The 24,789-nt window shown below is 35.3% G+C and overlaps 1 protein-coding gene across 3 annotated transcripts in view; it reads left to right on the forward strand.

The window, feature by feature from the left end:
• Positions 1–24,789, forward strand: part of Med13l (mediator complex subunit 13L) — a 284,233-nt gene that overhangs the window by 211,696 nt on the left and 47,748 nt on the right. For all 3 annotated transcript variants that reach the window (XM_047560071.1, XM_047560072.1, XM_047560073.1), the window contains exons 5-9: positions 13,795–13,940; positions 16,391–16,585; positions 16,943–17,131; positions 21,075–21,240; positions 23,237–23,341. In XM_047560071.1, coding sequence (XP_047416027.1) covers positions 13,795–13,940; positions 16,391–16,585; positions 16,943–17,131; positions 21,075–21,240; positions 23,237–23,341 — 801 coding nt within the window. The remainder of the gene's footprint in view (positions 1–13,794; positions 13,941–16,390; positions 16,586–16,942; positions 17,132–21,074; positions 21,241–23,236; positions 23,342–24,789) is intronic.

A 24,789-nucleotide genomic window follows, 5' to 3' on the forward strand; every position in this document is an offset into this window, starting at 1 on the left:
ACAATCTAGTTAGGCTTTCGAACCTCAGTCTTTAGATACTGTGGATTCCTAAGAGTAAGGATACCATCCAGCACAACCTCCCTTTGCACTCTTCTCACTGGTATCACAGAGCTGGTCTTAAACTTTGACCATTTGATTTCTCTGTACTGTGTGAAGTGAACACAGCTAACATTCACTGTGTGCTTTTTTTCCCCTTGGAATTGTTTAAACTGGCAAAACTCCTGAGTCAGCAGTACATTTGAGTCATGCGAAGATATAGACTCCACTTTTTCGTTGCTGAATCCACATAGAAACTTAGTTGGTTAAAATTTTTTGAAAATACTTGTGGATGATTTGAAAAGTGCTTATGTTTGCTTTGAAATTTTGAAAGCTAAATACATGCATTTCTAGTCCATGGTGTGAGTACTAGAATACAAAGCTATTTATTCTTGTGGTGATTAAGATCCAGGCACTAAGAGGAGGGCCTCCTTCTCTTACAGTTGGTCAAAGGAAGATGTGGCATATATAGTACAGTGTTGTCCTTCTCCGTCACATGAACTCTTAATGCTTTCTTGACACCTTTGTTTGGAGAAAATATTCTTAAATCATGGACATCTGCTTTGCATGCAGTGGTAAGAATCTTTAGACTGCACATGAATATTACATTGAATTAACCCTATTAATTAGGCTTCACAATTGTTCAAGGAAAAGGGCACAGCTTTGTGGCAAGGTGCCAAACACATGCCAGTTTGAATAAAATACATGCCTGTTACTTTTCCCCTTTCCCACTGTCTGAGCATCAAGTCATTATACTTTAGGTTGGGATGAGAAAGAGGAATCTGCCAATACTGGGGGTGTAGGGGTTGAGGAGAGTGGTTTTATTCCTGAATATATATTTTATACACAATCAAAATAAAAAATGTATGCACACATACTATGGAATGCCAAATGAAGGGTGCACTCTTAGCTCAAGGTTTAACTTGCCTGTTTTAATTAAGGAATTGATGACATGTACACAGATTATGTTAACCTGTTTTAAAGCATGCTCTGCTTGTTTTTTTAGACTTCCTTGATAATCTATTTCTTTTTCTATTACCAAACATGATTAATGTGCTACATAGTGTTAACTTTGCTCTTTCCCCAAAGACATCAAATGGGAGGCAGCATGTAGAAGCTAAATTATTCGGAGAGGAGTCAGTGATTGATTTAAATATAAAAGGATTAATTGGTCCCTGAACCAGACTATTAAACTGTACTGTGATCTTGACTGAAAGTGGAAGAATTACAAGTGCATTGCGTAGAATAAATTAATACATTTTTCATGGCTTTAATCCTTTTTTTTCTGTATTGCTTATTGTGGTTTTATGTACTGTGCTCCATTGTATGCTTAATTGATGCTGAGGGGATTCAGTGTATAATGATTAAATAGGATGTAGGATAGAATCATCACTGAGTTTTAAGGTGGTCCAGTTTTTCCAGGATGGCTGAAAGAATCTCCATGAAATGATATTTCTAGGAACTCTTACAAATCCTGACTCCAGGCACTGATGTCAAGGATTACTGAATAAGAAATTTAAAGTTTTGAATTCTATGGGGTCACTGTTCAAGGTGGACATCAGCTAACAGTGGGTAAAGCCAGCCCTTTATCCTGGAAGAACTGAATTGGGTTCAAATGATTGATGATGTTCACAGAATTTTTTTTTTAAATATATAATTATTTCTATTCAAAGTCTATTTTTCTCATGCCAGATATTTCAGCCAGACAGGATGCTGCTTTTTAAAGCTATCAGCCTCTGTCCTTTTCAGACCGAAGACATACGTGTTTACTGACCTTCGTTAGGTTGCTGCTCTTGTGTAAATAGAATTCATGTAAATTGTGCCTTTAAAATAGTAATCCTGATGATAAAACAAGAGCAGGAAAGTTTAACACGAGGGACTGATCTTGAGAATTTATGTATTTGTAGCTTTACTAACAATATGAATTTCAAGTTTCAGAATAACGTCTTCACTGTCCCTTTACCATGTCTCTCTCTTTATAACTTGGTGGACCTCGGCTTTCAGGATTTCCTCAGTTTCTGTGTAACCAGTCCACATAGGCTATTTTAAAACAGGTGCAGTTTGTGTGATAAAAAAGGTACTGAATTATTGGGATCTTAGGATTGAAGGCCCTGTCAAAGGTCAATCTGTCCTTCTTCTCTTAATGTGCTTGTTTCTTCCCCACACTTGAAGGGATAACAGATGTCCTGCCTTTCCTGCTATCATTTTTTGTTTGTTTTTTTTCTTTCAACAGCCCAGTTAGAAAGTTGTCTTAATAGTGAATTGAGGTCAGCTTTTCTCTAGTATCTGTATTGACTGTATTTGGCTGGTGTGCCTAAACCTCTAGTAGTATTGACCACTGTATTGCCATATTTTGATCAATATGTAAAACTGATATTTGTCACTATTGGGGAGGGTATATACTATTCTAGCATTGATTATAAAATACAGTGCTGAGTAGAAGAGGTTTTGTGGCATGGTATATTTGAATATAACTTATGCATTAAAGGCTTTTATTTTTTTTCCCTAATTGCCTTATCTTTTAGTTAAATATGTTCACTAGCTTCAGTTGTCATGTTGGTTGTTTTTTAAGTTCTTTTAGTTATTAGTTTACTTTTGTTTTTAGTTGATGGACCTTTTTATTTTTATTTATATGTGGTGCTGCGAATTGAACCCGGTGCCTCACACATACTTAGGCAAGTGCTCTACCACTGAGCCACAACCAGCCCTACTTACTTATTTTTGATATGTTTCATTTTACTCAATATTCTTTTAAACTGGCATCAAGAATTAAACTGAACATTCTAAGATAGAGCTGGAGCATAGCAGATTGTTGCTCCCTTGTTCTTAATTGGCGTTTTTATTTTATTTACTTTTTTTTTGTACTGGGGATTGAACCCAGGGGCACTTTACTACTGAGCTGCATCCCCAGGCCTTTTTTATTTTTTTATTTGGAGATAGGGCCTCCTTGCTAAGTTGCTGAGGCTGGCCTTGAATGTGCGATTCTCCACTTCCGTCTCTCAAGTTTCTGGGATTGCAGGTGTATGCCACTGAGCCCAGAATATTTTGTGATTTTTAGCATTTTCTACCCCAATCTGTCTGATTTATGGGGATGCTTAGTAAAGACTCTCCTCCAAGCCGCTCATTTTTAGGGAAATATGAACTTGAAAAGCAGCCTCTCATGAGGATTCTGTCCCCCCTCCCCAAGTGCTCATGCCCTGAATACAGTACATCTGGTTCATCTGAGGTGTTGTAGGGGTGCCTTTGCTGCTTTTCCCACTCATTGCATTCCCTCCTGTTACTAGTTGAAACCTTTTCTAATGTTCTTCGGGGAGCTCTAAACTTATACAAGCTATAACTGAATTTTAGGCTTAGTGTCTGCATCTACCTGTGTTGAAAAATTTTTACTAGCTGGACATTGTTTCTTTTAAGTTGTTGCTTAAAATTTAATAATGAAATTATGTTGTTTCCACATGATACAGTTCTGTGAATTTTGCCTTAAAATCTACTTTCTTACAATAATAATATTTAGCTTGCATTAGGAAAAAGCAGGGGCTACCTTATTAATAGTTATGATAAAAATATTTATTCAGATATCTAGTAATGAACTTATATAGTTGATAATTAATGATTTACTACAGGCTTCCTTAGAAATCTCATGTTAGAAATTCTAGTCTGCAACTTCGTTGACACACTCCTTTTTGATTCTCCCTTGACTTTGTGATGGCCTGATTTTCATCAGACCAAATTATAAGTTAGGAATCATGACATTATTTGATGATGACCCCAACTGATTTTTTTCCTTATTGTTTTTGCTTTGAAGTATTATTGAATTAGGATAGCATAGTCTCTTTCTTCACCCTTTAACAAATTCATTCATTGATATTTTGTTCACTGGACTGTTTGGAGCTTGGGTTGTTCCCAGTCCTGAAGTGTGCTCAAATTAGTAAATAAAATTTTGTCAAAAGTCAGACAGTGATATAGCCAGTGAATGACCAGGCTTATCCAGAGAAAAGCAATGACTGTCACATTTCTTCCGTACCTTTGTTAGCATTATGAAAGAAGAAAATTACTTTAAGTGAAGAACTCTAAATTTAATGTAAAATAACTCGCATGATCATTTCATTTATTATTACTTATTCTTCAGGTGTGTTATTAATCAGATTTGTAGGTATGATTACTAATTAGAAAAACTGGTATTTATTCAGATGATAATTTGATTCAAATAGTATTATATAATTTTATTATTTGTTTTCAGTGTTTTTTGTTACTAAGTGAATTTTCCTCTTTAGCAACATAGTTTTTAAAGGAGAATGTATGAATGAATTAATTTGATTCATGTAAATTAATTGAACTGCAAATGGAAGTGTGTATATGTGCAGGGAGGGTTAAGCAAAGAAAAAGAAAAATGCTATCTTTTTTTCTCCCTCTTTACCCATCATTAATAGAACTATTAGATGTGTATCCCGTACTAGCTCATTAAAAACATATTTTTTTTCCCCTCTCCCCAACCCCCTTTGGGAGAACCTGAGGGTGGGAAGGCAGTGGCTTCCTCTATCTGCAACTTCATAGTCAAACCTTGGAGCTGCCACTTGTCCCTGTGGTTTCCAGTACTGTCTCTGAGCGAAGGCTTCCCTAATGTTGGTGTGACTCTGACCTCTTTCTTTAATTCCACACTAGAGTGTCTGACTTCCCACCTGGGGTGAACTGCTGGCGTGTCTGTCAGCTCTAGTTCTGTAACGTGTCTTGGACCTGTGGCTCTCTCATGTGTACTGCCACTACCACCTGAGGTACCACCTGAGGCTTCTCCTGTGGCCTGTCATCCCAGCTGTCCTCCCTGCTTCTGCCCTTCCTCCTTCACATGAGTGGTAACTAATCTATTCAAAAAAGAAATGATTTCATGGTAATTCCTTTCTTTTAATTCTCTGGGGGGCTCTATCAGGTTGTCGAGGATAAAATTCAGTCCCCTTTCCATAGTTTAAGGACTTCTCTGATCTGGCCCCTGCTTACCTCTCTAACATCATTTTGTACCCCTATCTTTCCAATTTATAAGCTTGAATTCAGTGCCCATTCTGTTCCCCAAACACATTAAATTGTTTCCTCTACCTAGGGCCTTGGTAATTGCTGTTCATTTCTCTTAGATCTCACCAGGGCTGACTTCACACTTTCACCTCCTCAAAGAGGTCTTCGTATCTATCTATGTTTCTGATCCCTCCACTACCGTACTACTCTCAAACACAGAGTCTTGTTTGATTTTTATTTATTATTTTTGTGAAATTATCTTCTAAATGACCTTGAACCTGCCTTCCTGCCCCAGTAGAGTACAACTTTTTGAGAGTCAGGGTTCTGGACCTTCCTCACTATGTTGCACTTGGTACCCACGTTTGTTGAATGAACTGAAAGTTGCCTAAGCTACTGACTCTTAGTAATGAATGCAAGAAGTTCTCTGTCAGAATCGTTTAACTCTAAACCTTTTGGAAATAGATGCTTTCGAAAAATGTACATGTTGGTAATTTGAACCATTTGCTTTTTGTTTTGTAGTGACCAGAGACTGATTATATATGACTGTCACTGAATGTACACATCAGTATAGTTTGGAGTTTGTATTTATTGATATTCCAGATGTTCCATCAGCTGATTTGTTTTCTCATTGTCCCTTTACCTAGATGCTGATACCATCTTTATATTGAATAACTATAATCTTTCAAATGACTTTGTTAGTTCCAATATCCCATTCTTCCTATATGTCTTATCTGTTGAATTTGCATTTACTTTATAAGAATCAAAGTTATTCTATTTTGCGTTTGTACAACATAGTGTAAAGTGCACAGTGATCATCGTCTTTAAATAGGCTGTAAGAAAAGCATCTTAGGGTTATTTTTCTGCTGGTTTTAGCCATTAGATTTATGTTAGAGATAGGGGAGTTGAGATCTTGAGCAATGCTATTGATTGAAGGCTACACTGTGTTTTGATTAAAGAAAGAGAAAGCCTAGCTTCTAGTGTAGCCCTGTGGCATTATAGGAGTATGGAAGATAAATACTTGCTGATAACAGCATTCTACCAAATAAGTGTCAGCTCCAATTTTATTTCCCCTTTGCTGGGAAAACTGTGACCTCCTTTGAGCACTGGTGAGTGAGACGTTTTGCAACAGTGCTGAGTATGAAAGACTGCTCTCTGGCAGGCAAATGCCAAATGTCGGAAAGCCTTGAAAGAACTTGCCAAGCCGCAGTGTCAGCCTCTGCCTCTGAAATGGAGTTATCTCACAAGGTCCATCTCTTTCTGGCATTGTTTTCTGTAGGCACTGTTGTAAAAAAAAGGTAATTAGGACTGTTACAGTGAATAGGGACAGCAAGTAATTTCATGATATTGTATTGTTTCAGCTTCCATAAAGTAAATAATATAACACTGTTAATTTCCTACAGTTGTGGGGGGAGAGTGAGAATGAGAATAAATCTAATCTTCCCCTCTTTTTTTATTTTTCATGGTTCATCTCATTCTAAATGTATTTAAGGTAGTTTGCATTTAATAAATAGAATGAGGTAGAACAATCATATGAGGGAGTAATGGATAGAGGGAAGAGGAAGTGTTTACATCCATCTGTGATGGAACGTGCAGCATGGAGTGTGGAGAAGCAACATGCTGTGCAGGCCAAGGCTCCCTCGAGCCCTAGGACTTGTTAAATAGGTTTGCTTCTCCGCTGCTGTTCGCTTGACTTAGAGGTGAAGTCCTGCTTGCTGTTATTTACCTGGTGAATGGTACCATATTGGAACTCCCATCTGCTTATGCGTTCTTGGCAGGTCACTTCTGCTGTGAGCTGGGTGTGGGAATCTAGGCAGATGTCAGAGGTCTGTCCCTACATTTCTTTCAAGCTGGCAAGAATCCCACCATGACTGCCACTCAGGCTCCCCATGGGTGTCAGAATCTGTCATAATGGTTGGATGTTTTTGTTAAACATAAGCAAAAATTTCATGACTTTAAGATATACTATAAAAATATATTTTGTAATTTAGGAAGATACAGCATTTTACTTTAGCAATAGGGTGCTGTGGAGACAGGCTAGTTTATGTTATCAGTCAGCGACTCAGACAGGTCTAGCGGAGCCATTTAAGTGCCTGTGAATCCTTTATTATTCTTAATAGTATATAATGCCTTAGTTTTTAATGAGAAGAATTTATGTGGTTCTCCATCAGTCCCTCTGTCTCCCCCACCCTTTGTTCCTATCTTTCAAAAGTGGGAAACTCCCAACACCTGCAAGAAAAAAAAGGATGAAAGGTTTTGTTTTATACTTAAAAAAAGCGTGTCTTAAAGTGAGCAATAAAAGTACTTTGGTGGTTTTGGGTTATCTAATATGAATGTCACTTTTATCTGTATATTCTTCCAGGCACACTCCCATTGAATTTTCAAAGAGCTGTCCAGATTGTGACTAGATAATCTGGCCTAGTTTAGTAACCTCAAGGGAGATTTTAATAAGATGACTTTCATAAGCCTCAAATTTTATATATGTTGGCTTCTGGTTTTTCAAGCACACATACACATCACTGACTAAAACAGCCATATGTCTATTTTGTCATCTTCAAAATTACCTTATTTTGTTATTACTGTCAGGGTGGGAACCCTCAAACTCTTCTAGCTTTTAAATCAAGGATACATTGAGTCACAACCTCTCCTTATTGTTACTTGCTTTTAGCAAGTGAGGTACCCAGGGAGGAGTATTAAGTCCAGTAGGCCACTAGGGCACTGTTTTTATTTTAACACAGGCATGCTGCTTCTACTCTGGTACCACTACAGGAACAGTACTCTGTGACCTGGAAGAACTAACGTGCCATCCAAGTTCCAGTTTTATTGCCAGTAAAGAGTTTAGCACTGAGGCTAGAAGGGCAGAAAAGAGTAATTTAATTGTGCTGGTTTTGGGGTGTGTATATGTATGCGTGTGTGTGTGTACTTGTGTGGATTATATATACATATGGCTTTATATATATATATGGAGAAAGAACGAATGAGTGCTTTTGTATATATAGTATATATAGGTAAAGTATTCAGTGACACAATTTTGAATTTAACAACGTAATTGGTAACTTTTTCTTAGGAAGGTGATTGTTCATAGTACTATAATGCTAATTTAAAAGTTACAATAGAGTACTGTGCTTACTACCTTTCATTTAAAAATATGTGCAATTGACTTTCCCAGGGCATTTTAATTGGCCCTTTACTCAGATTTAACTTATAATTTAAAGGAAAGATATATGAAATAGTAAAAGTGTTTCAAAAAAAATTTTTTTTTTTTTCAAAAAATTTTAAATAATATAAGCAAGTCTTGTTATTTGGACATTATAATGCCACCCTCTTTTTAAAAAGATGGTAAAAGTTAAGTAAGGCCTGTGGGAATAAAAGAGAACAGTATACTTGTGAGCAAAGATCTTCACATACTCTTTGTAAGGGCTGCCAGAGTAAACTGAATATTTTTAAGGAAAGGAAACCATAAAGTAACATTAGAAAATATTCCCAGATGAGGATTTATAAAGAGGCAAATTGCTTCTGGCAAGAGGTTTAGTTAATGACAACTTGGAAAATCTTAAGATGATAAGTTCATAACACAGAAAGCATTTAGATAAAATTATCTAAATGCATTCTGCATTGTGAATCTGTTATCAAAACACTTTTACGCCATGAAAAGAACAGGAGTTTATTAATATTCATAATGCATTTTGAAAGCACATGTAATAGTTGCATTCTGAAAACTCAATGTAAGAAGTGAAAATATCCTTTTTTTTTAAGTTAGAATTTTATAAGAGAATAAAATGATCTGGAACACCAGTCCTTCCTTTTTTGCATTTATGCAACTCCTTTCCCACTTATCCCATTACAACCCATGCCAATTAAACAGTCTTAAAAGATGCCTTTAAAAAAAAAAACAAAAAACTGGAAATTCCATACATACTACCTCCTATTAATAATTAATTCCACTTTCAAAATGTTCACTGCACTTTTCAGCTGTTGTTGCTCCTCTCATGATGAAACTTTCTGAAGAAAAGTGATTTTCAGTTTTAACCAAAACTACATTCATCCATTCGGTCACTATTTATTAAGTGCTATGTGTAGTGTTCTCTACTTGGTGGTTGGAATACAGAGGATGGTAGGATAGACATGGTTTCTCCCTTTAGGAGGGACCATCAAGCTCAGTTAAATAATTGGAAATTACCAGAAGCCGCAGGAAGGAAACAAATTGGACTCATGAATTGATGTAGCAATTACGAGGTGAGGTTGGCAGCCGGATTTGAATGGGACCAAATTTCTTTCCTTATTGGAATATAGTTTTAGTTTTACTTACTGGATCTTTGAAAGTACTAGACTTTTAGCCAATTATGACAGTAAGACAGATTATATGATATTTTATAACAGTAGGAGAACTTATCTTGCTAGCCCTCCCCTTCTCATGAACTTGGGTCATTGGTTACAGAATGATGTAAGATGTCGCATTACATGTTGAGGGATTTTTTAAAAGTTTTTTTTTTTTTAACTTTTACAAAATGGACTGAGGTGGCCTCCTTGAATTTTTTCAAACTTAATACATTTACCTGAGAAGTCTATACTTTATTTCTGAATGTTCTAGTAAAATGTCAGAAAATTTCAGAGGAAAGGCATATGAAGTGTATCACAAACTCACTTAAATATTAATGCAACATCTACACATACCAAGTCCATACTAAGTACTGAGGTTCACTGTGATTAATAAAGCATGATTCTTGTCCTCACACAGTTTTGTCAGATTAACTAGACATGAACTTGTTAAAAACTGAAGCTCTCTGCTTGAGGTACACAGAGATGTGTAGGAGTTTTTAACCTGTTCCTGGGATTTAAAGGTAATTTGCAAAAGAAAGTATGAAGGATAGGAGAAGTTTTATTAAAAATTTTAATGTATTTTTAAGCTATATTGCATACCATATGACTGTGTATATAATATATTCATGATTGTTTAAATCTCCTGTTCAATTCCTGTTTTTTTATGAACTTAAGCTTAAAACATGTTTCATTTATTTCTATACTTGTATTATTTTTGTTAGGGTTCATATAGCATATGATTTTCTACCTTTTAATTCTTTTGGATGATTTTACTGAAGCAAATAGGAAGAAATGAAGATTAGTTATAAGTGGGAGAGGATGAGGATGAGAGTAGCTTCACAAAGAGAAAGAAATATCTAGGACTCTAGCGGGGGAGTGAGATAGGTTCAATTCAGATGTGTTGAAGATGAGAAAGAAGTCAAATAATTCCTGAATCAGACTAGACCTGAGTGAAGAGTGGAGAATAACCAGTGTTGAGAAGACCTGCAATACCTGTCAAGAGGAGTGTCTGGCATTGGGGGTGTGTGTAGCTCAGTGGTATAGCACGTACGTAGCATGCGGGGGACTCTGAGTCTGATCCCCAGCACTGCAACCACCAGAAAAAAAGAAAAAAAAGAAAAAAAGAATAGAGTCAAAGCTCCAGTTTTAGTTGGATAACTCTATTTCAGATACTCTCATTATTTGAAAATTGAAAGGGACTTAGAGATGATCAAGATCAGCCTCTAGGTCAGAGGAATTTGATTTTAAGATAGGTTTTTAGAACAGAGAAATATGATTATTGTCTACCCTAATTTTATCAGAATGTGGCATATCTTTTAGATATTGTCTATAGACAAGAAATAGTAAATGGGTGACAAAACTGGTGAATCTGTAACTTGGGAGTTTCTGACAAGATGATACAGTCTGTCTTTAGTGTGGTTGTTTTCACTGTTTCAAGTAATGCGGTGGATACAGATACCAATGACTTTCTGATCAGTCAACCAATATGTTGGACATAGAATCAGAATCAGTTAGAATCCCAGAGGCTTGGGAGTCTGAGGCAGGAGGATCTCTAGTTCAAAGCCAGCCTCAGCAACAGTGAGGTGCTTAGCAACTCAGTGAGACACCATCTCAGAAGAGAATACAAAATAAGGCTGGGGATGTGGCTCAGTGGTCGAGTGCCCCTGAGTTCAATCTCCAGGCGCCCCTGAAAACAAAACAAACAAAACAAAACAAAACAAAATAGTGGTGATCTTCACAGTCTTTAGCCAAGAGCCAGGTATAACAAGCTGAAGCGTCATGGGCTCCTCTCCGTGGGCCAGTTAGCACACTGCATGAGGATGGAGTCAGAAGCTCCCTCTGATCTTCCCTCCATGGCTTTCTGTGTCTTAAGGTCCCACATTGAACAAAACAAAAGGTTATTGTAAATTCTCTCTCACCTAGTCATGCTTCTTCATTCCCCAACAGCAGCCCAATGTTACTAGGCTTTTAAAAGTGTACCTTTCCTGAAAAAGAATGTATGTCATTATAAGAAAATTCTGTGTGCATGTATCCCCCCCCTTTCTCATTTTATAAAAATGAGAGTATATTATTCATACCATTTTTAACCTCCCCCCCCCCTCTTAACAGTTTTTGTTGGGGTTTTCCCATGACGGTATGATCATTTCCTTTTAAGTGACTGCATAATATTACTTTGTAGGGATATGCTATAGTACAGTTAACAGGTCTTCTAGTGGTGGATATTTTGGCTGTATTTAGACTATTATGATCAGTGCTGCAATCAGTAACTGCTTAGTAGTTTTATCTGTGGCATCAATTTTTAGAAGTGGTATTGTTAGGTCAAAGTGGAATTCTACTTTCTAACTTGAGTATTGTTGTTTCTTTCTGACCTCTTACTGCATGTAATCACAGTGAAAAAATACAGAACTTAATAGAACTAGAGAGGGGTTTAGTTACCTTCAAATCCAGTGATTCTCTGAGTATGGTCCTTGACCTGGAACAACAGCAGCATCACTTGAGAAATTGTTAGAAATGCCCCTCCACCCTACCCCACACCTTCATTCTCCTGAATCAGAGCCTCTGGGGGTCTGGCGATCTGTGCTGACAGTTGCTTTTACCTATGAGGAAACCATCACCAGAGAGATGCAGTAGCTTGCCAAAAAGTATATAATTATTGGTGGCCTCTGGTACACTTGCATTATAACTTGCCATTTTTCTGTATCATCTCTTAGTTGTCTCTTTTAAAAAGACATCGTGTGTTTAGAGTTGTCAATATTAAAAGTAGGTAATTGTATTATTCTTTGCATTTACTAGTTGATAGCTAAGTGTTGGCTGCATTTATTTGCATGCACAGATTAGTGTAATAGAGAACATATTCTGTAGCTATGCTCTACATCTGTAACTCCCACCAGCTTCTTATAAATAAGCTATTGACTACACAGGATAGTGGGACAGATAAGGATGAGTCAGTTCAAATCCTTGGCTGAAATTTATCGCTAAAAAATTAGCCAGTCCACAATAAGTAAAACTGTATTTTGGTTTTATAATATACCGTATATGTTGAGTGTTGAAGATATTGTTTCCAGTATCATTATCATAAAAGAAGAATGTTTTTTTATTATTAATATTGTTTTATGCCTATGTATGTTTAAGGTTATGTGCATTTTCCCCTCTTGCTGAACTTGAAACTTAAAAATATGGTGTCAAAGGTTTAAAAAAAAACCATTTCCCCAATTTTAGCTACTATTTTGCTTGGTTGTACTAAAGACCCAAATACTGAGACCACATGTTTCTTATTGATGAAATTTCACATTATTCTAGTAAAACAAAAAGCTTGTTAGGTTATTTCAACATATATGTCAAAGAAGAATATATATGTATCACTGTGTGATAAGGTAACATTCTTATTACCATTTCACATTTTCCTTAAAACATTATTATTTATATTGAAAATAAAACTTACCTTTTGAGTAGTATTCAGAATATATTTTGCAATATTTTAAAGAACTTTTAAAAGCAACTTCTCAAAGATGATTTTTCAAATGGCGGTTTCCTGGCCTTGATTAGTAATGTGATTTTGGTTCATCGGGCAAGTGTTCTTATGACTATTTTGAGGAATAAGGATTTGTTATGCCTGGCTTAGGGCCAAAGTTAACAACTTTGAAAGAATGTGCTACTGTAGTAGTTTCGAAATTACTTTTTTCCACATCAGCTTTTAGCTCATTGTGTGGAAAAGAGAGAGGTAGGATGCTTGAATAAATTTTGTGATCAGAAGTGAATTGTAAACATTAAATATAATAAAATTACCAGTCTCTTTAGATACTATATTACCTTAACAATTATAGATTAGAAAATAGTGTCCTTACTACTATTTTTAGAACAACAGTTTTAACCTCATTGTAATGTCGTAGACTTGTAAATTTTGTTATTGTTGTTTTACTAAACAAAAGCAAATTGTTTTGTCATTATCTCTAGAATCAATTAAAAGCCAGTAGAGACTCAGGAGTTGCCTTTTTATCTTGTTCATAAGTCATTGTTTATTATAAGCCTTTTAAATTTAGTTTTCTCACTTATTTGACTTAATACAGTTTTGACTACTTTCCATGTACTAGGCATGAAAAAGTAGAAAAATGTTTGATTTTTCTTGTCCTTTGTTTATAGTTGACATAGGGGTTAGATTTTATGCAAATCATTTTGCATTGTAACCTTGGAAAGGTCAGAATACAATGTATCTAAATTTTCAGATTTGTCCGGCACCTTTAGTTTTATTTGTGAATAAGTTATTATTTTAATATATTATTTATACATAATCAAATAGAAATTTATTTTTGTCCACAGTTGACAAGAGGTCAACTTTGTGCTAGATGGTAAAGTAGAGCTGTATCTCCTCTGTAGTTTCTTTTTCTGGCACCTGTTTCCTACCAAAATTTAAAATTGAACTTCTAATTCTTTCTTTTTTAGTGAGCATTTGTCCTGTGCGTTTACGTTTTTTCTTCATGGAGAAAGTAATGTATGCACAAGTGTGGAGATTGCCCAACACCAGCCCATTTATTTGATAAGTGAGGAACATATACACATGGCTCAGTCTTCACCTGCACCATTTCAAGGTAAGCAGACAGTGATGTTCCTGGTCTCTATCCCTGCCCCTAGCCCCCACCAGGCCATGAAGTGGAGAGCCACTTTGCCCCAGAAGGCCTTGCAGGTGGAGGGGTTTTCTTAAATGGACATTTGAAAGGTAATCACAAGGGTCAGTCATTAAAGAAGAAAGGAACAACTGTAGTTTCACAAGTAAGTATTAATAGCCTGTAGCTTTTTGTGGAAGCTGATCACATATAGAACATGGTCTTATGTGAAGTTGTAATAAAGAATAAGCAGTAGAGAATTTCACAACAAAATAAATCAATAAGTATTTGAGAAATATAATCCAATGAGTATTGACAACTTTTATAAATGAAAAGGTTTCATCCTTGTGTTCGTTAACAAGACTTCAGGAATGTAATAACTTAATAAAGATTTCTGTTAAACTTGGTGGGTGAAATTTCAAGCAAAGTAAAATTTTTAGAGTTGATATAGGGTATAGTTTCTTTAGTGATGTTAATATCTTTATTATTTTCTTTAGTTGTAGGGCCACACTGTTAATAAGTATTTTGTTAATAATTTTACTTAGTTCATTCATATTTTCATTAATTCTCAGCTTTATCACCTAGATACCCTAAAATAACTTTATGTTCTTTTGATCGACTGAGCATTCTTTATTTTTGTCTTTGAAATTCAGAATTTTCTATTAGTATTAGTTTTTAAGTATTAATATTAGGTTGAACCATATGGAAAAATCTTTGATTCAGCCTAATACTAATAGAGATATCTGGTTGAAATAGACTTATTATATGAATATAATTTTTAAAACACGGATATTTTAACAGACTTGACTAAAATATTTTGATCACTATAACAGCCTACTGTAAGAATATTTAGCCTCCATATTTTATTTTTTATTTTCTATTATTCTGATTTAATTTGATGAATGAATCTGTTTCTTGCCCTGAAGTTAATTAAGCCTGTTTTAAAAAAGATACATGGAAACATTGAATTCTCATTTATTCATGTCCCAATTATTATGGATAGTCTATATATTCAAACACATGTACTTTATCCTTCTGTAAATTGGTTTTTAATGTATGAACTATGATAAAATTCAAAACAATTCAGTTTTCAAAATGTATACTTTTAAGTATACACCATATGCTATTACGGTTTTGTGAGAATGAAGTTGCAGAGGATCATCTGACTACTTCTTAGACTTTATCAGTCAAAATAAAAGCATTTATTTATTGTAATAACAAAAGTAATTGCTAGTCATGATGAGAGAAAAGAAGTGACTTCTAGTCTTATAAGTGGGGAAAGATCATATTAGGAATGCCAGATCCCCATAGACCAGTAATTTTAAATCTTAGTGGTTTGTTTATATTCAAATCATAGAAGACTTTTGAGGGACATTTTCCTGCTTACTTCCTGTGATGGTTGGTGCCATATATATAATTATGCTGAATGTAGTTATACAAATTAATATGAGAATTTTATAGAAGATCAGTGCAAAATTAAAAAAAAAATGCCCTTGATTAACTGCTGGTTGGAGTCAGTAGTTTTATTCCATTAGGATCATTAAATAGGTGATGTGTATTAGATACCTCTCTCGATTGATGTGATGTATCACCTATCTTTCAAGAAGAAAAATAATCAACAAAAAGGACATGTCAATAACTATGCTTATTTTTTTTTTTAAACTTAGGATTAAAATAACAGTAAGATTTATCCCCTGAAAAGTATTTTTTGGGACGTTTAATACTCACCCTGAGGCTAGGAACTGACTGGGTTACTCACAGTAACATTTTAACTGTATTTTTGTGTCTGAGTCAGTGAAAATGACAGTAAGATAAAAAACTGAAAGAAAATGAAAGGACTTTGAGTTCCTTACCTTGAATTAAATACATTTTTTTTTTATGTTGAGTTGTTTCAGACCTCCAAAACAGTCATAACTAAAATTATAAGGTAGCATTATACTTCAAGCTCTGTACATTAAAACTATTTTAAAATTAGAAGTTTTATTTATGTATTCTTCACAGATAACCATAGATTTTCAAGAAATCTCAGTAAACCATAGACGATAGTGTTCAAATTCTAGGCAGGTTTCAGGCATTATGTATTGGATGATTTTCTTCTGTTACAGAAGATTCAGTATTCACATTGTATAGGCCATTATTAAACAGATGTGTGTATGTGCTTTAATATGCTGATAGTTTTATATATTATGTGTTGATAGAGTTGGTAGCATAATGATTTCTGATTCCCTTGAAAAATAAATGAGTTGAGAGGCATATAAAAATAAATACTAAAATAAGAAATCCTAATAAGTTATGCTTTACAAGACATTAAGAAATAAAAAGCAATGTACATTAAGTGGTTTTGTGCTTTATCCTAAAACTGCCACATATGTAGCATTACACATAAGCAGAATTTCTCTTCTAATGTGTAGCTTGTTCTCTTCTCCCCTGCATAGTACTGGTAAGTCCATATGGCTTAAATGGCACGCTAACAGGCCAAGCATATAAAATGTCAGACCCAGCCACCCGCAAGTTGATTGAGGAATGGCAGTATTTCTACCCGATGGTGCTAAAAAAGAAAGAGGAATTGAAAGAGGAAGAAGAGTTGGGATATGATGATGATTTCCCCGTGGCAGTCGAAGTAATCGTTGGTAAGAGAAAATATTTTGCCCAAAGAACTTTATTCTATCTTCTTAATCTTCCTTAATTTAAAAGATATTCAGGTTCATGAGGAACAATCTGTAATTTTCCCATCTTATTTTTTATTCTCTCGACACAGTGGTATGTGCTGAATAGTTATCTTGCCTGAAGCAGCAGTAGTCCCTATATTCCAAATGTTATTTCATCAGGTTGGAGTGCATGTTCAAACAGCTATTAAGAAAGGGATGAAACATATCACTTTTGTTAGCACTTCAGTTTCCTGTTGAACTTTGACCCCGATCCCTGGAAGAGTAAATTTGACTCTCCTGTGTGAACTCTTTCTCAGGCCTGGCTCTCTTTCCTTACAGGTGGTGTTCGGATGGTCTACCCTTCAGCTTTTGTTTTGATCTCTCAGAATGACATCCCAGTTCCTCAGAGTGTTGCCAGTGCTGGAGGCCATATTGCAGTTGGGCAGCAAGGGCTTGGTAGTGTGAAGGACCCAAGTAACTGTGGGATGCCTCTGACCCCTCCCACCTCTCCAGAACAGGCGATCACAGGTGAGTGTGACTGAGCAGTTTCCTGGGTAGAAGAGATCCCAGAAAGTCACTTGGTTCCCTTGCCATGGCACAGGTGAAAAACATGGAGAAATTCCAGGTGGAATTTCTGGAAGTAAGAGATTCCATGTGGAAGAGATGGAGGTAAGAGAATATTTAGGGCTTTTACAACATGAGGAAGAAAAATTTGAAACAGAATATTTTATGTTTTAGAATTTAATTGTGTTCATATTAGCCTTTACTCTAATTGAATAGTTTGGTTGTTGCTTCTGAGTTTTGTACACCATCTGTACCTTTGCCCAAATGGCTATTACTAACCAAGGACACGTCTTGGACATTTCTCTTTCTGTGATAATATAGAGTATTCCCTCAGAGCTCTGAATTAATGCTTTGTCCTGTCAGTAATCTGTAGTAATAATAAATTTCAATTACATGTGAAAAATTTGACAGTGTGGAAAGTCTTCCTTCATGGAAAAATTCAGGAATTATTTAAATTGGGAACATTTTTACTTTCTTTGTTCAGTAGTGTATTTCCTATATTAAACTTTTTTTCTTTTTGTAGTGACCTCATTTTAATTGGAAATTTGGTCACTAAGGAAAGTATATTCATCATACTTGAGCTAAAATGAGATTATTTATGGGCATTTAATGTGAGCCATGTTGGCAGGAACATCAGAGTAAATGAAATCTTGGCTTCTAAATTTTGAAAACAAATTGCCAAGCACTATATGTGCTTACATGGTAATTTCTGAACTTGCTGCATAGTGAGCATTCAGTAAATGTTTGTGGTTAGCGAACATATTGGGGGAAAGCCTAGAGTTTGTGATTGAACAGATCTTGTCTTGCTATACATTTTATAAGGTGAATGGACCATATTTAATTCTCATACTTATTTTGAAGCTCAGTTTCCTTTTCTGTTTAAATACATACTTTACAGGATTGTTAGATGTATTAAGTAGGGTACATGAAAGTAACTTTTAAATAATAATAGCACTATACAAATGGAATATAAATATAAAGTCCAGAATATTTAAAGCAGTATTTAGAATTCCAGCACATTATTAAATTGTCTGGAAGTAATTATGCAGATACCATGTGGGAGACAGAAATGGACAACATGTAGTCTCTCCTCTCTCTCTTTCTTAAAAGGCCCATATGTTTGCTGAGATGGTGAAAAAAATTTTTTTTTTGCAGTTGGCCCTCTGTTTCTGCGGGTTCCCCACCTTTTGATTCATTCGATTGCAGACTGAAAATACTCAAGCAAAAAAAGTTGTGTCTATACTGAACATGTACAGGCTTTTTTCCCTTTGTCACTGTTCCCTAAACAACAATGTCTAACAATTATTTACATAGCAGTTACATTGCATTTGGCATTATAAGCAATCTAGAAGTTAGTTTAAGTATAATGAGGATGTATGTAGGTTATGTGCAAACACTACTTCATTTTAATATAAGGGATTTGAGCATCCATGAAGTTTGATTGTGAGATGAGTCTAGGAAACAGTCTCCCATGGCTTCAGAGAGATGACTGTACATCCAGATATAATTTAACAGCAGAGAATTTGGATGATCCCTTAGAAAAGGATTCTGTCATCAACCATTTTATTACAGCTACTTAAATAGAAAAAGAAAAAAACACTTACACAATCTTCTGTAATAATCATTATAGAGAAGACATTTATATAAACCCTAGAATTAACAGTATTTTGAGAAGTTTTAGTTTTGTTTGGATTTTAATAATTGCACCACATTATTAAGTTTTTAACAGTTTTTTGTTTATCTTTTTGTTTGCATTCAAACAAAAAGTTTGTATTCAACTAGAATTGATGAGTGCATGTTGCCTTAACCTGATTAGTTCAGAACTCTACATTTCACAGTTCAAAAAGAAGAGGTTTTGTTGGTGGTGGGTTTTATTGTAGGCTTCATAACTCTAGATCTTCAAGTTCCTTCCCCCTTAACTCTTTGTATGGTATTATGGCTGGCCTCAGAGAAATAATTCCTCTGATGCTGCCTCATTCTCTAAAATAAACTAAATAAAAGATTCTGATATCCTTTTACTAAAATGAATTTGTCCAGATTTTCAAGTCACAGGATGTTGAAATATACCTTAGGACCAACAGGGAGAATCCTAATCTCTCTAACATTGAACATTGCTGTGTTTTTCTAGATATAGGACTGAATGGATTATTTCACCCCTTAAAATGGCCGAGAGTCTCCTAGATTAGTAGGGGCATAAGAAGGCCAAATGGTTGGTGAAATCACTCATACCTTATCTGGATAGGTACACCCACTTGCCTCTTGTGTTTGATCTATGGAGGTAATTGGAGGTAGCAACATTCAATGTGCCGTCACCAGCTTGTAGTACAGCCTTGTTTAAGTCTATGTAAGACAGCACCCATAGTTCAGTGTGGTTATTAAGTGCTACTGCAGAGCACTCCCCCCCCGCCCCCCAGAGCAGTGTCTGTTGCTTGCTTTCCTCTGCTTTCTCCTTTGGGGGTCATAAATTATTGTTTCCTGAACTGTGGGCATGTGACTTCTTTAGCTATTTTATAGATGTTTGGGGATGAAGAGGTTGTTATCTACTTCTGTTTCTTCAGTTGCCTGTTTGTGTAATAGGCATTTGAAAACCAATTATAAAATTGAAATGTTGGGCTGGGGCTGTGACTCAGTGGTAGAGCACTTGCCTTAGCATGTGTGAGGCACTGGGTTTGATCCTCAGCACCACATAAAATAAATAAATAAATAAAATAAAGGTATTGTGTCCATCTACAACTAAAAACATATTTTATAAAATATATATTTTCTTTATGTATTTATATAAAATATGTGTGTGTGTGTATATATATATATATATATATATAAATGAATTTTTTTGCACATAACAGTACATTTTGGAGGAACAAGAAGGGTTTAATTCCTTAGAATGTAAGCATTTGGGTTTTGTTTTGTTTTTAAAAGTACCATTCAGCCTGGAGTAATGATTGTATTACATTGATGCAAAGAAAATTTAGTTTGTGTTATAAGATTTTTTCTTTCTTTTACAGATAAGAGTGACATTTTCCAGAGTGGTTACATTGACTCTTTTGGTCAAGATGTTTTGTATCATTGTTATGTTGAGAATAAAACCCACAGTATATTTATTAAATTAAGTAAAAGTAATTGAATCATAATTTAACATTAGAAATTGACTTTGTCTTATATGAAACATGAGCAGTAAAAATACAGGATACTCATATCATCAATGGTCATAGTGAAAAGGAGTGGATTATACTTCAATTTTAGTTGGAAAACTAAGTGAACTTATTAGAGAGAAGCCTGTGAATTTTTAATCCTTAACATAAAATGTTGAGACAACCCTGTATAGTATTTTAGAACTAAACTTTCATAAATACTGCCAGGCATGAGGACAAACAGTTCCACACACAAATTTGAAATTTGACCTTGTTAAAAGCTTTATGCTATTAAGTTCTTTCTCCTCAGATACTGTGTGCTGTTGTTACACAACCATTTTTGCTAAATGGGCCTAAAGCTCCCTCTGCTGCTTTGTTCTGCCTTGAAACTTATTTGCTGTATTCAGTTTTTAAAATTCAAAATGATCAGTGCACATTTGCATCTTTAATATTGCAATTATGAGTCCTTCTTTGTGAGTTGTATCCAGTCCATGCCTCTCTATGTGTGTTCCCTGATGGCTTTGAGTGGTGATCGTATCAGTTACTTTAGGGAAACGCTAAGAATCACACAGGCAGAATGGAGGAGGGGGACAATAAACTACCCTGACACAAATTCACTCATAGCTACCTGTGGTGTTATTGCTTGGGCTAAGGACAAAGTCACAGTGAATATGAATCTCAACAATTAAAATGCATATTTTAATTAAGATATCAGTCTGTGCACGAGGAGACATTTTTAGAAAATTCTAACACTCCAAATTGCCTTTGTTTTCCAGGTGAGAGTGGAGGTATGCAGAGCGCTGCCAGTCACCTAGGTTCCCAGGACGGGGGAACGATAACTATGCACAGTCCAAAGAGATCGGGGAAGATCCCTCCAAAACTCCACAATCATATGGTCCATCGAGTCTGGAAGGAATGCATCCTCAACAGAACCCAGTCCAAGTACGTTTTCTGGATTATGTCTGAGTCATGATTTAGCCACCATCTCCTGTTTTGCTGCATGAAGAGAGTCAGTCACACTGTACTGTGTGACCAAAGTTGAGAGGTCATTGGATTGTTGTTTCATCTTTTTAAACTTAATAGAATGAAATTCAAAACAGTGATGAATTGTATAGAGGGAAATGAGGGGAGGAGAGTGGGCAGGGGAAGGAAAGATGGTGGACTGAGACAGACATCATTACCCTCTCTACACGTATGATTACATGAAGGGTGTGAATCTACCTCGTGCACAACCATAGAAATGAAAAGTTGTACTCCATTTGTGTACAATTTATCAAAATGCATTCTGCTGTCATGTATAACCAAATAGAACAAACAATAAAAAAGAAGTATCAAGAAAAAGAAAAAAGTAAAATGAGGGCATTGATTTGATTTACATTTTCCAGCATGGATGACTCAGATTCACTGTTAGGACGGTCATCAATGGACTTGGTCCTCCTCTGTATTCCAGTCTGTGAATGCTTTCCAGTTATGAAGGGAAGTAGCCCTCTCTGACAATCGACTGTTATGCAGTGGCTTTACATTTTAATTGACTGTACCTAAATTGAACAGAGGGGTGTATATTAGCTGCTGTGCTCCTGTTTGTTGGTTTCTTCCCTTACCCAGCTTTTCTTCCCTTTTTCTTTTCCTTCTTTCTTCTTTCCTTAACAAATTTTCTGGAAAAAAAAAAAAAAAGGAGAATCAATTCTAAAAAAAGAACTTCTGGTGATTATTTTAATTATCTCAGTGATAATGACCCCAGTAGCTGATAAATATTATTCAACTTGCCAAGTTTTATGTTAACATAATCATCAGTTTCATATCTCTTTTAATTGTGGGTGAGATGTCCACTTTGTTGAATAATTCAGGTAAACAAAGGAATCTCGATTCTCTTGAACAGAATGAATATGGACCTTCTTGTCAATAACTGCTAAGAAGTCCACTCATTTAGAAGTCAATCAAATGTTTCCTAAGTGAATACTGTTGAGAGTTTTACATACCGATTTAAAATGGTCTTTTGGACCTGGCTTTTAGCAAATTCATACTAAATATTTATTGCTCAATGAATTGATTCTAGAATAGGTCACTGAATGTGTCATAGATAAAATTTAAAATAATTGTAGTGGAAAATCATATCCCATTATACAACTTAAGAAGTATCTTTAGTCACTTAGAAATGATCCTTTCCTTTAGAATAGTCATTACAGGTAATTTTTCTTCCGTCTGCACTGCCTAATTTCCAAGTTAATGTTTTCTTTTATTTACTGTCTTTTGTTTATCATCACCAACTTTACATCTCCACCACCTCTAACAGACTTGAGCCTCCTACCACTAGCACAAAGTGGGGAAGTGAGACACCCAGGAAGGTAGGGGAGAGTGGGGCACGAGAGAACTCCCTATAGAGCTACCATGGAGCCACTTTGTAGTATTAGCTGTGCCTAAATCAGAAATTCTTATTTTCATTATGTAATAATAGAGATTTGCCTTTGGTACTAACTATCAGTTACACATGGAAGAAGGTTTTTTTTTCCATCTTCCACTTCACATTAAGAGTGCTGGAGCACTACCCTTAAATGTTAATAAGTACTAAAGGAGTTTTAAGAATGATTCAAACAATCTATCAGTGTATGTAATTTATGGATACCATGAAAATGTTAATTTAGAACATTATTTGTACATAATTTAGGTGACCTTTTTAAAAAAGCAAAAACTAATTAATACCTGATATATCACCTGTGTTAATATGTGCATTAAACTTATACAGGAATATTTTGGATTCTGCTTCAAGGGTGTAGAGCATGTTCTCCCCTCCACTCAGTTTCTCTGAACCAAAATATCAGCAGGATATCTTGACTGTATGATGTATGAAATGTATTCAAGTCTTTTTAGCATTTGTCTTCCCAGGGTAATGAGTGTTACCTCATTGTTTACACATAAGTCATATTTTGCACCTTTTTAGGAGGAGCCAAATGTCAACTCCAACTCTTGAAGAAGAGCCTACTAACAATCCTGCTACCTGGGATTTTGTGGATCCAACCCAAAGAGTCAGCTGTTCTTGTTCCAGGTGGGTAATAAAAAAGGCAAACCTGTCATCCAGGAGAAGGATGGCAGAGATCGTGGCCCATTTCCTGGCCTCCCGACCTCTTCTCCCTGTCTTTTTGTTTTGTTTTAAATTCAAGTAAGGAAGAAAACAGTCTTTTCTTACATGCAGATGATACAGTTTTATTGTCAGGATTCAGAAAGAGCTTAATAGACAACTGGCCCTGTCATAAAATGTTCCCACTAATTCTTTTTAGTGAGCTGCTTTAACACTAAAGGCACCAGTTTGGCAAGATATTCCCTAGCCATTTAAATGATTTGATTTGATTTTAAAAGCGATACATATTGAAAACAGATTGGCTCAAATTAATAGAATTTTTCTTAAGTAGACCTTCTATAGGTAATTTGGTGGTTGTTAGTAGGGGTGTTTTGAATAACTGTGGCAGGTATTTGGTAGCACTGCTGAAAGCCAAAATTGTAATCATGGCATTATAAGTGCTCGTTCATTTAGAAGTTTGAATAGGCTTCCAAGTTGTTCTCTAGAAGATTTTTGCATTCCTCATACATAGTCCCTTGACTTAGTACTCATTGTGGCAGTAAAATATCTTGCCATGGATTTTCATGAGAGTTCTTAAAATTTTTAAGTGGATTTAAGTCTTATCCAGCAGCTCATTTGACTGTTAGAGCACATCTTGATGATTTTTTCACTTACTGGGCAATTTAAAGTAGCTATTTCTAAAGTATATATTTTCAAATTTGGCACTGCTAAATATTTATGAAAAGTTCAGTTACGTGTATTTAGAATATGGCCATTAATTTCTCTAATTTAAGTGAAAAGTTCTTAATGTGGCATTGTGTGCATTGACTTCAAGGCAGGGAGGTGGTCCATATGCCCCCTGAGAATGTATATAGACCTTTTTGTGTACCTAAAATGAGGAAATGATTTTGACACCCTCTTTCTATTCTCCCCTGCCCTTTATGGTGATTTTCTTATCAATCCCTGCCTTGGCAGCCAACCTCTTGTTGAAAGGTGTTGTATCAACTTAATGAAATGCATAGTTAATTTTTCTGGGAGGATGTTTTTGAAGAAATTGTTCATTAAGAGTCCTCTGTCAGCTTGTGAGGATCTCTCTTTGGTCTTTGCATAAGTGTGGTGTGCTACAGCTGAATACCTGCTATCTGGGTTTTTATTTTCTATCTAGGTTGCTGTGAATTGTGTGAGAAAAGTATTTTTCTGTTAACATTGATTTATGGGCAGTACACAGGCATGTTTTGGTCCACCTTTAGGAAGTACATAGAATATAAATTATAATGTCTATAACTTGTGCCTTCGCCTTATATTTCCTGCTGTTTTTCTTAATCTAGATTTCTCATGTTAAAGAAAAACCCTTTCACTGGTTTAGTCCACATTTTTAGTAGCTACTTTGAATTATTTTGGGATACTTTTCAGTTAAATAAATAGATGATGTTCTT

The sequence above is a fragment of the Sciurus carolinensis genome, chromosome 8 (assembly GCF_902686445.1).
Source record: "Sciurus carolinensis chromosome 8, mSciCar1.2, whole genome shotgun sequence".
Taxonomy (NCBI): domain Eukaryota; kingdom Metazoa; phylum Chordata; class Mammalia; order Rodentia; family Sciuridae; genus Sciurus; species Sciurus carolinensis.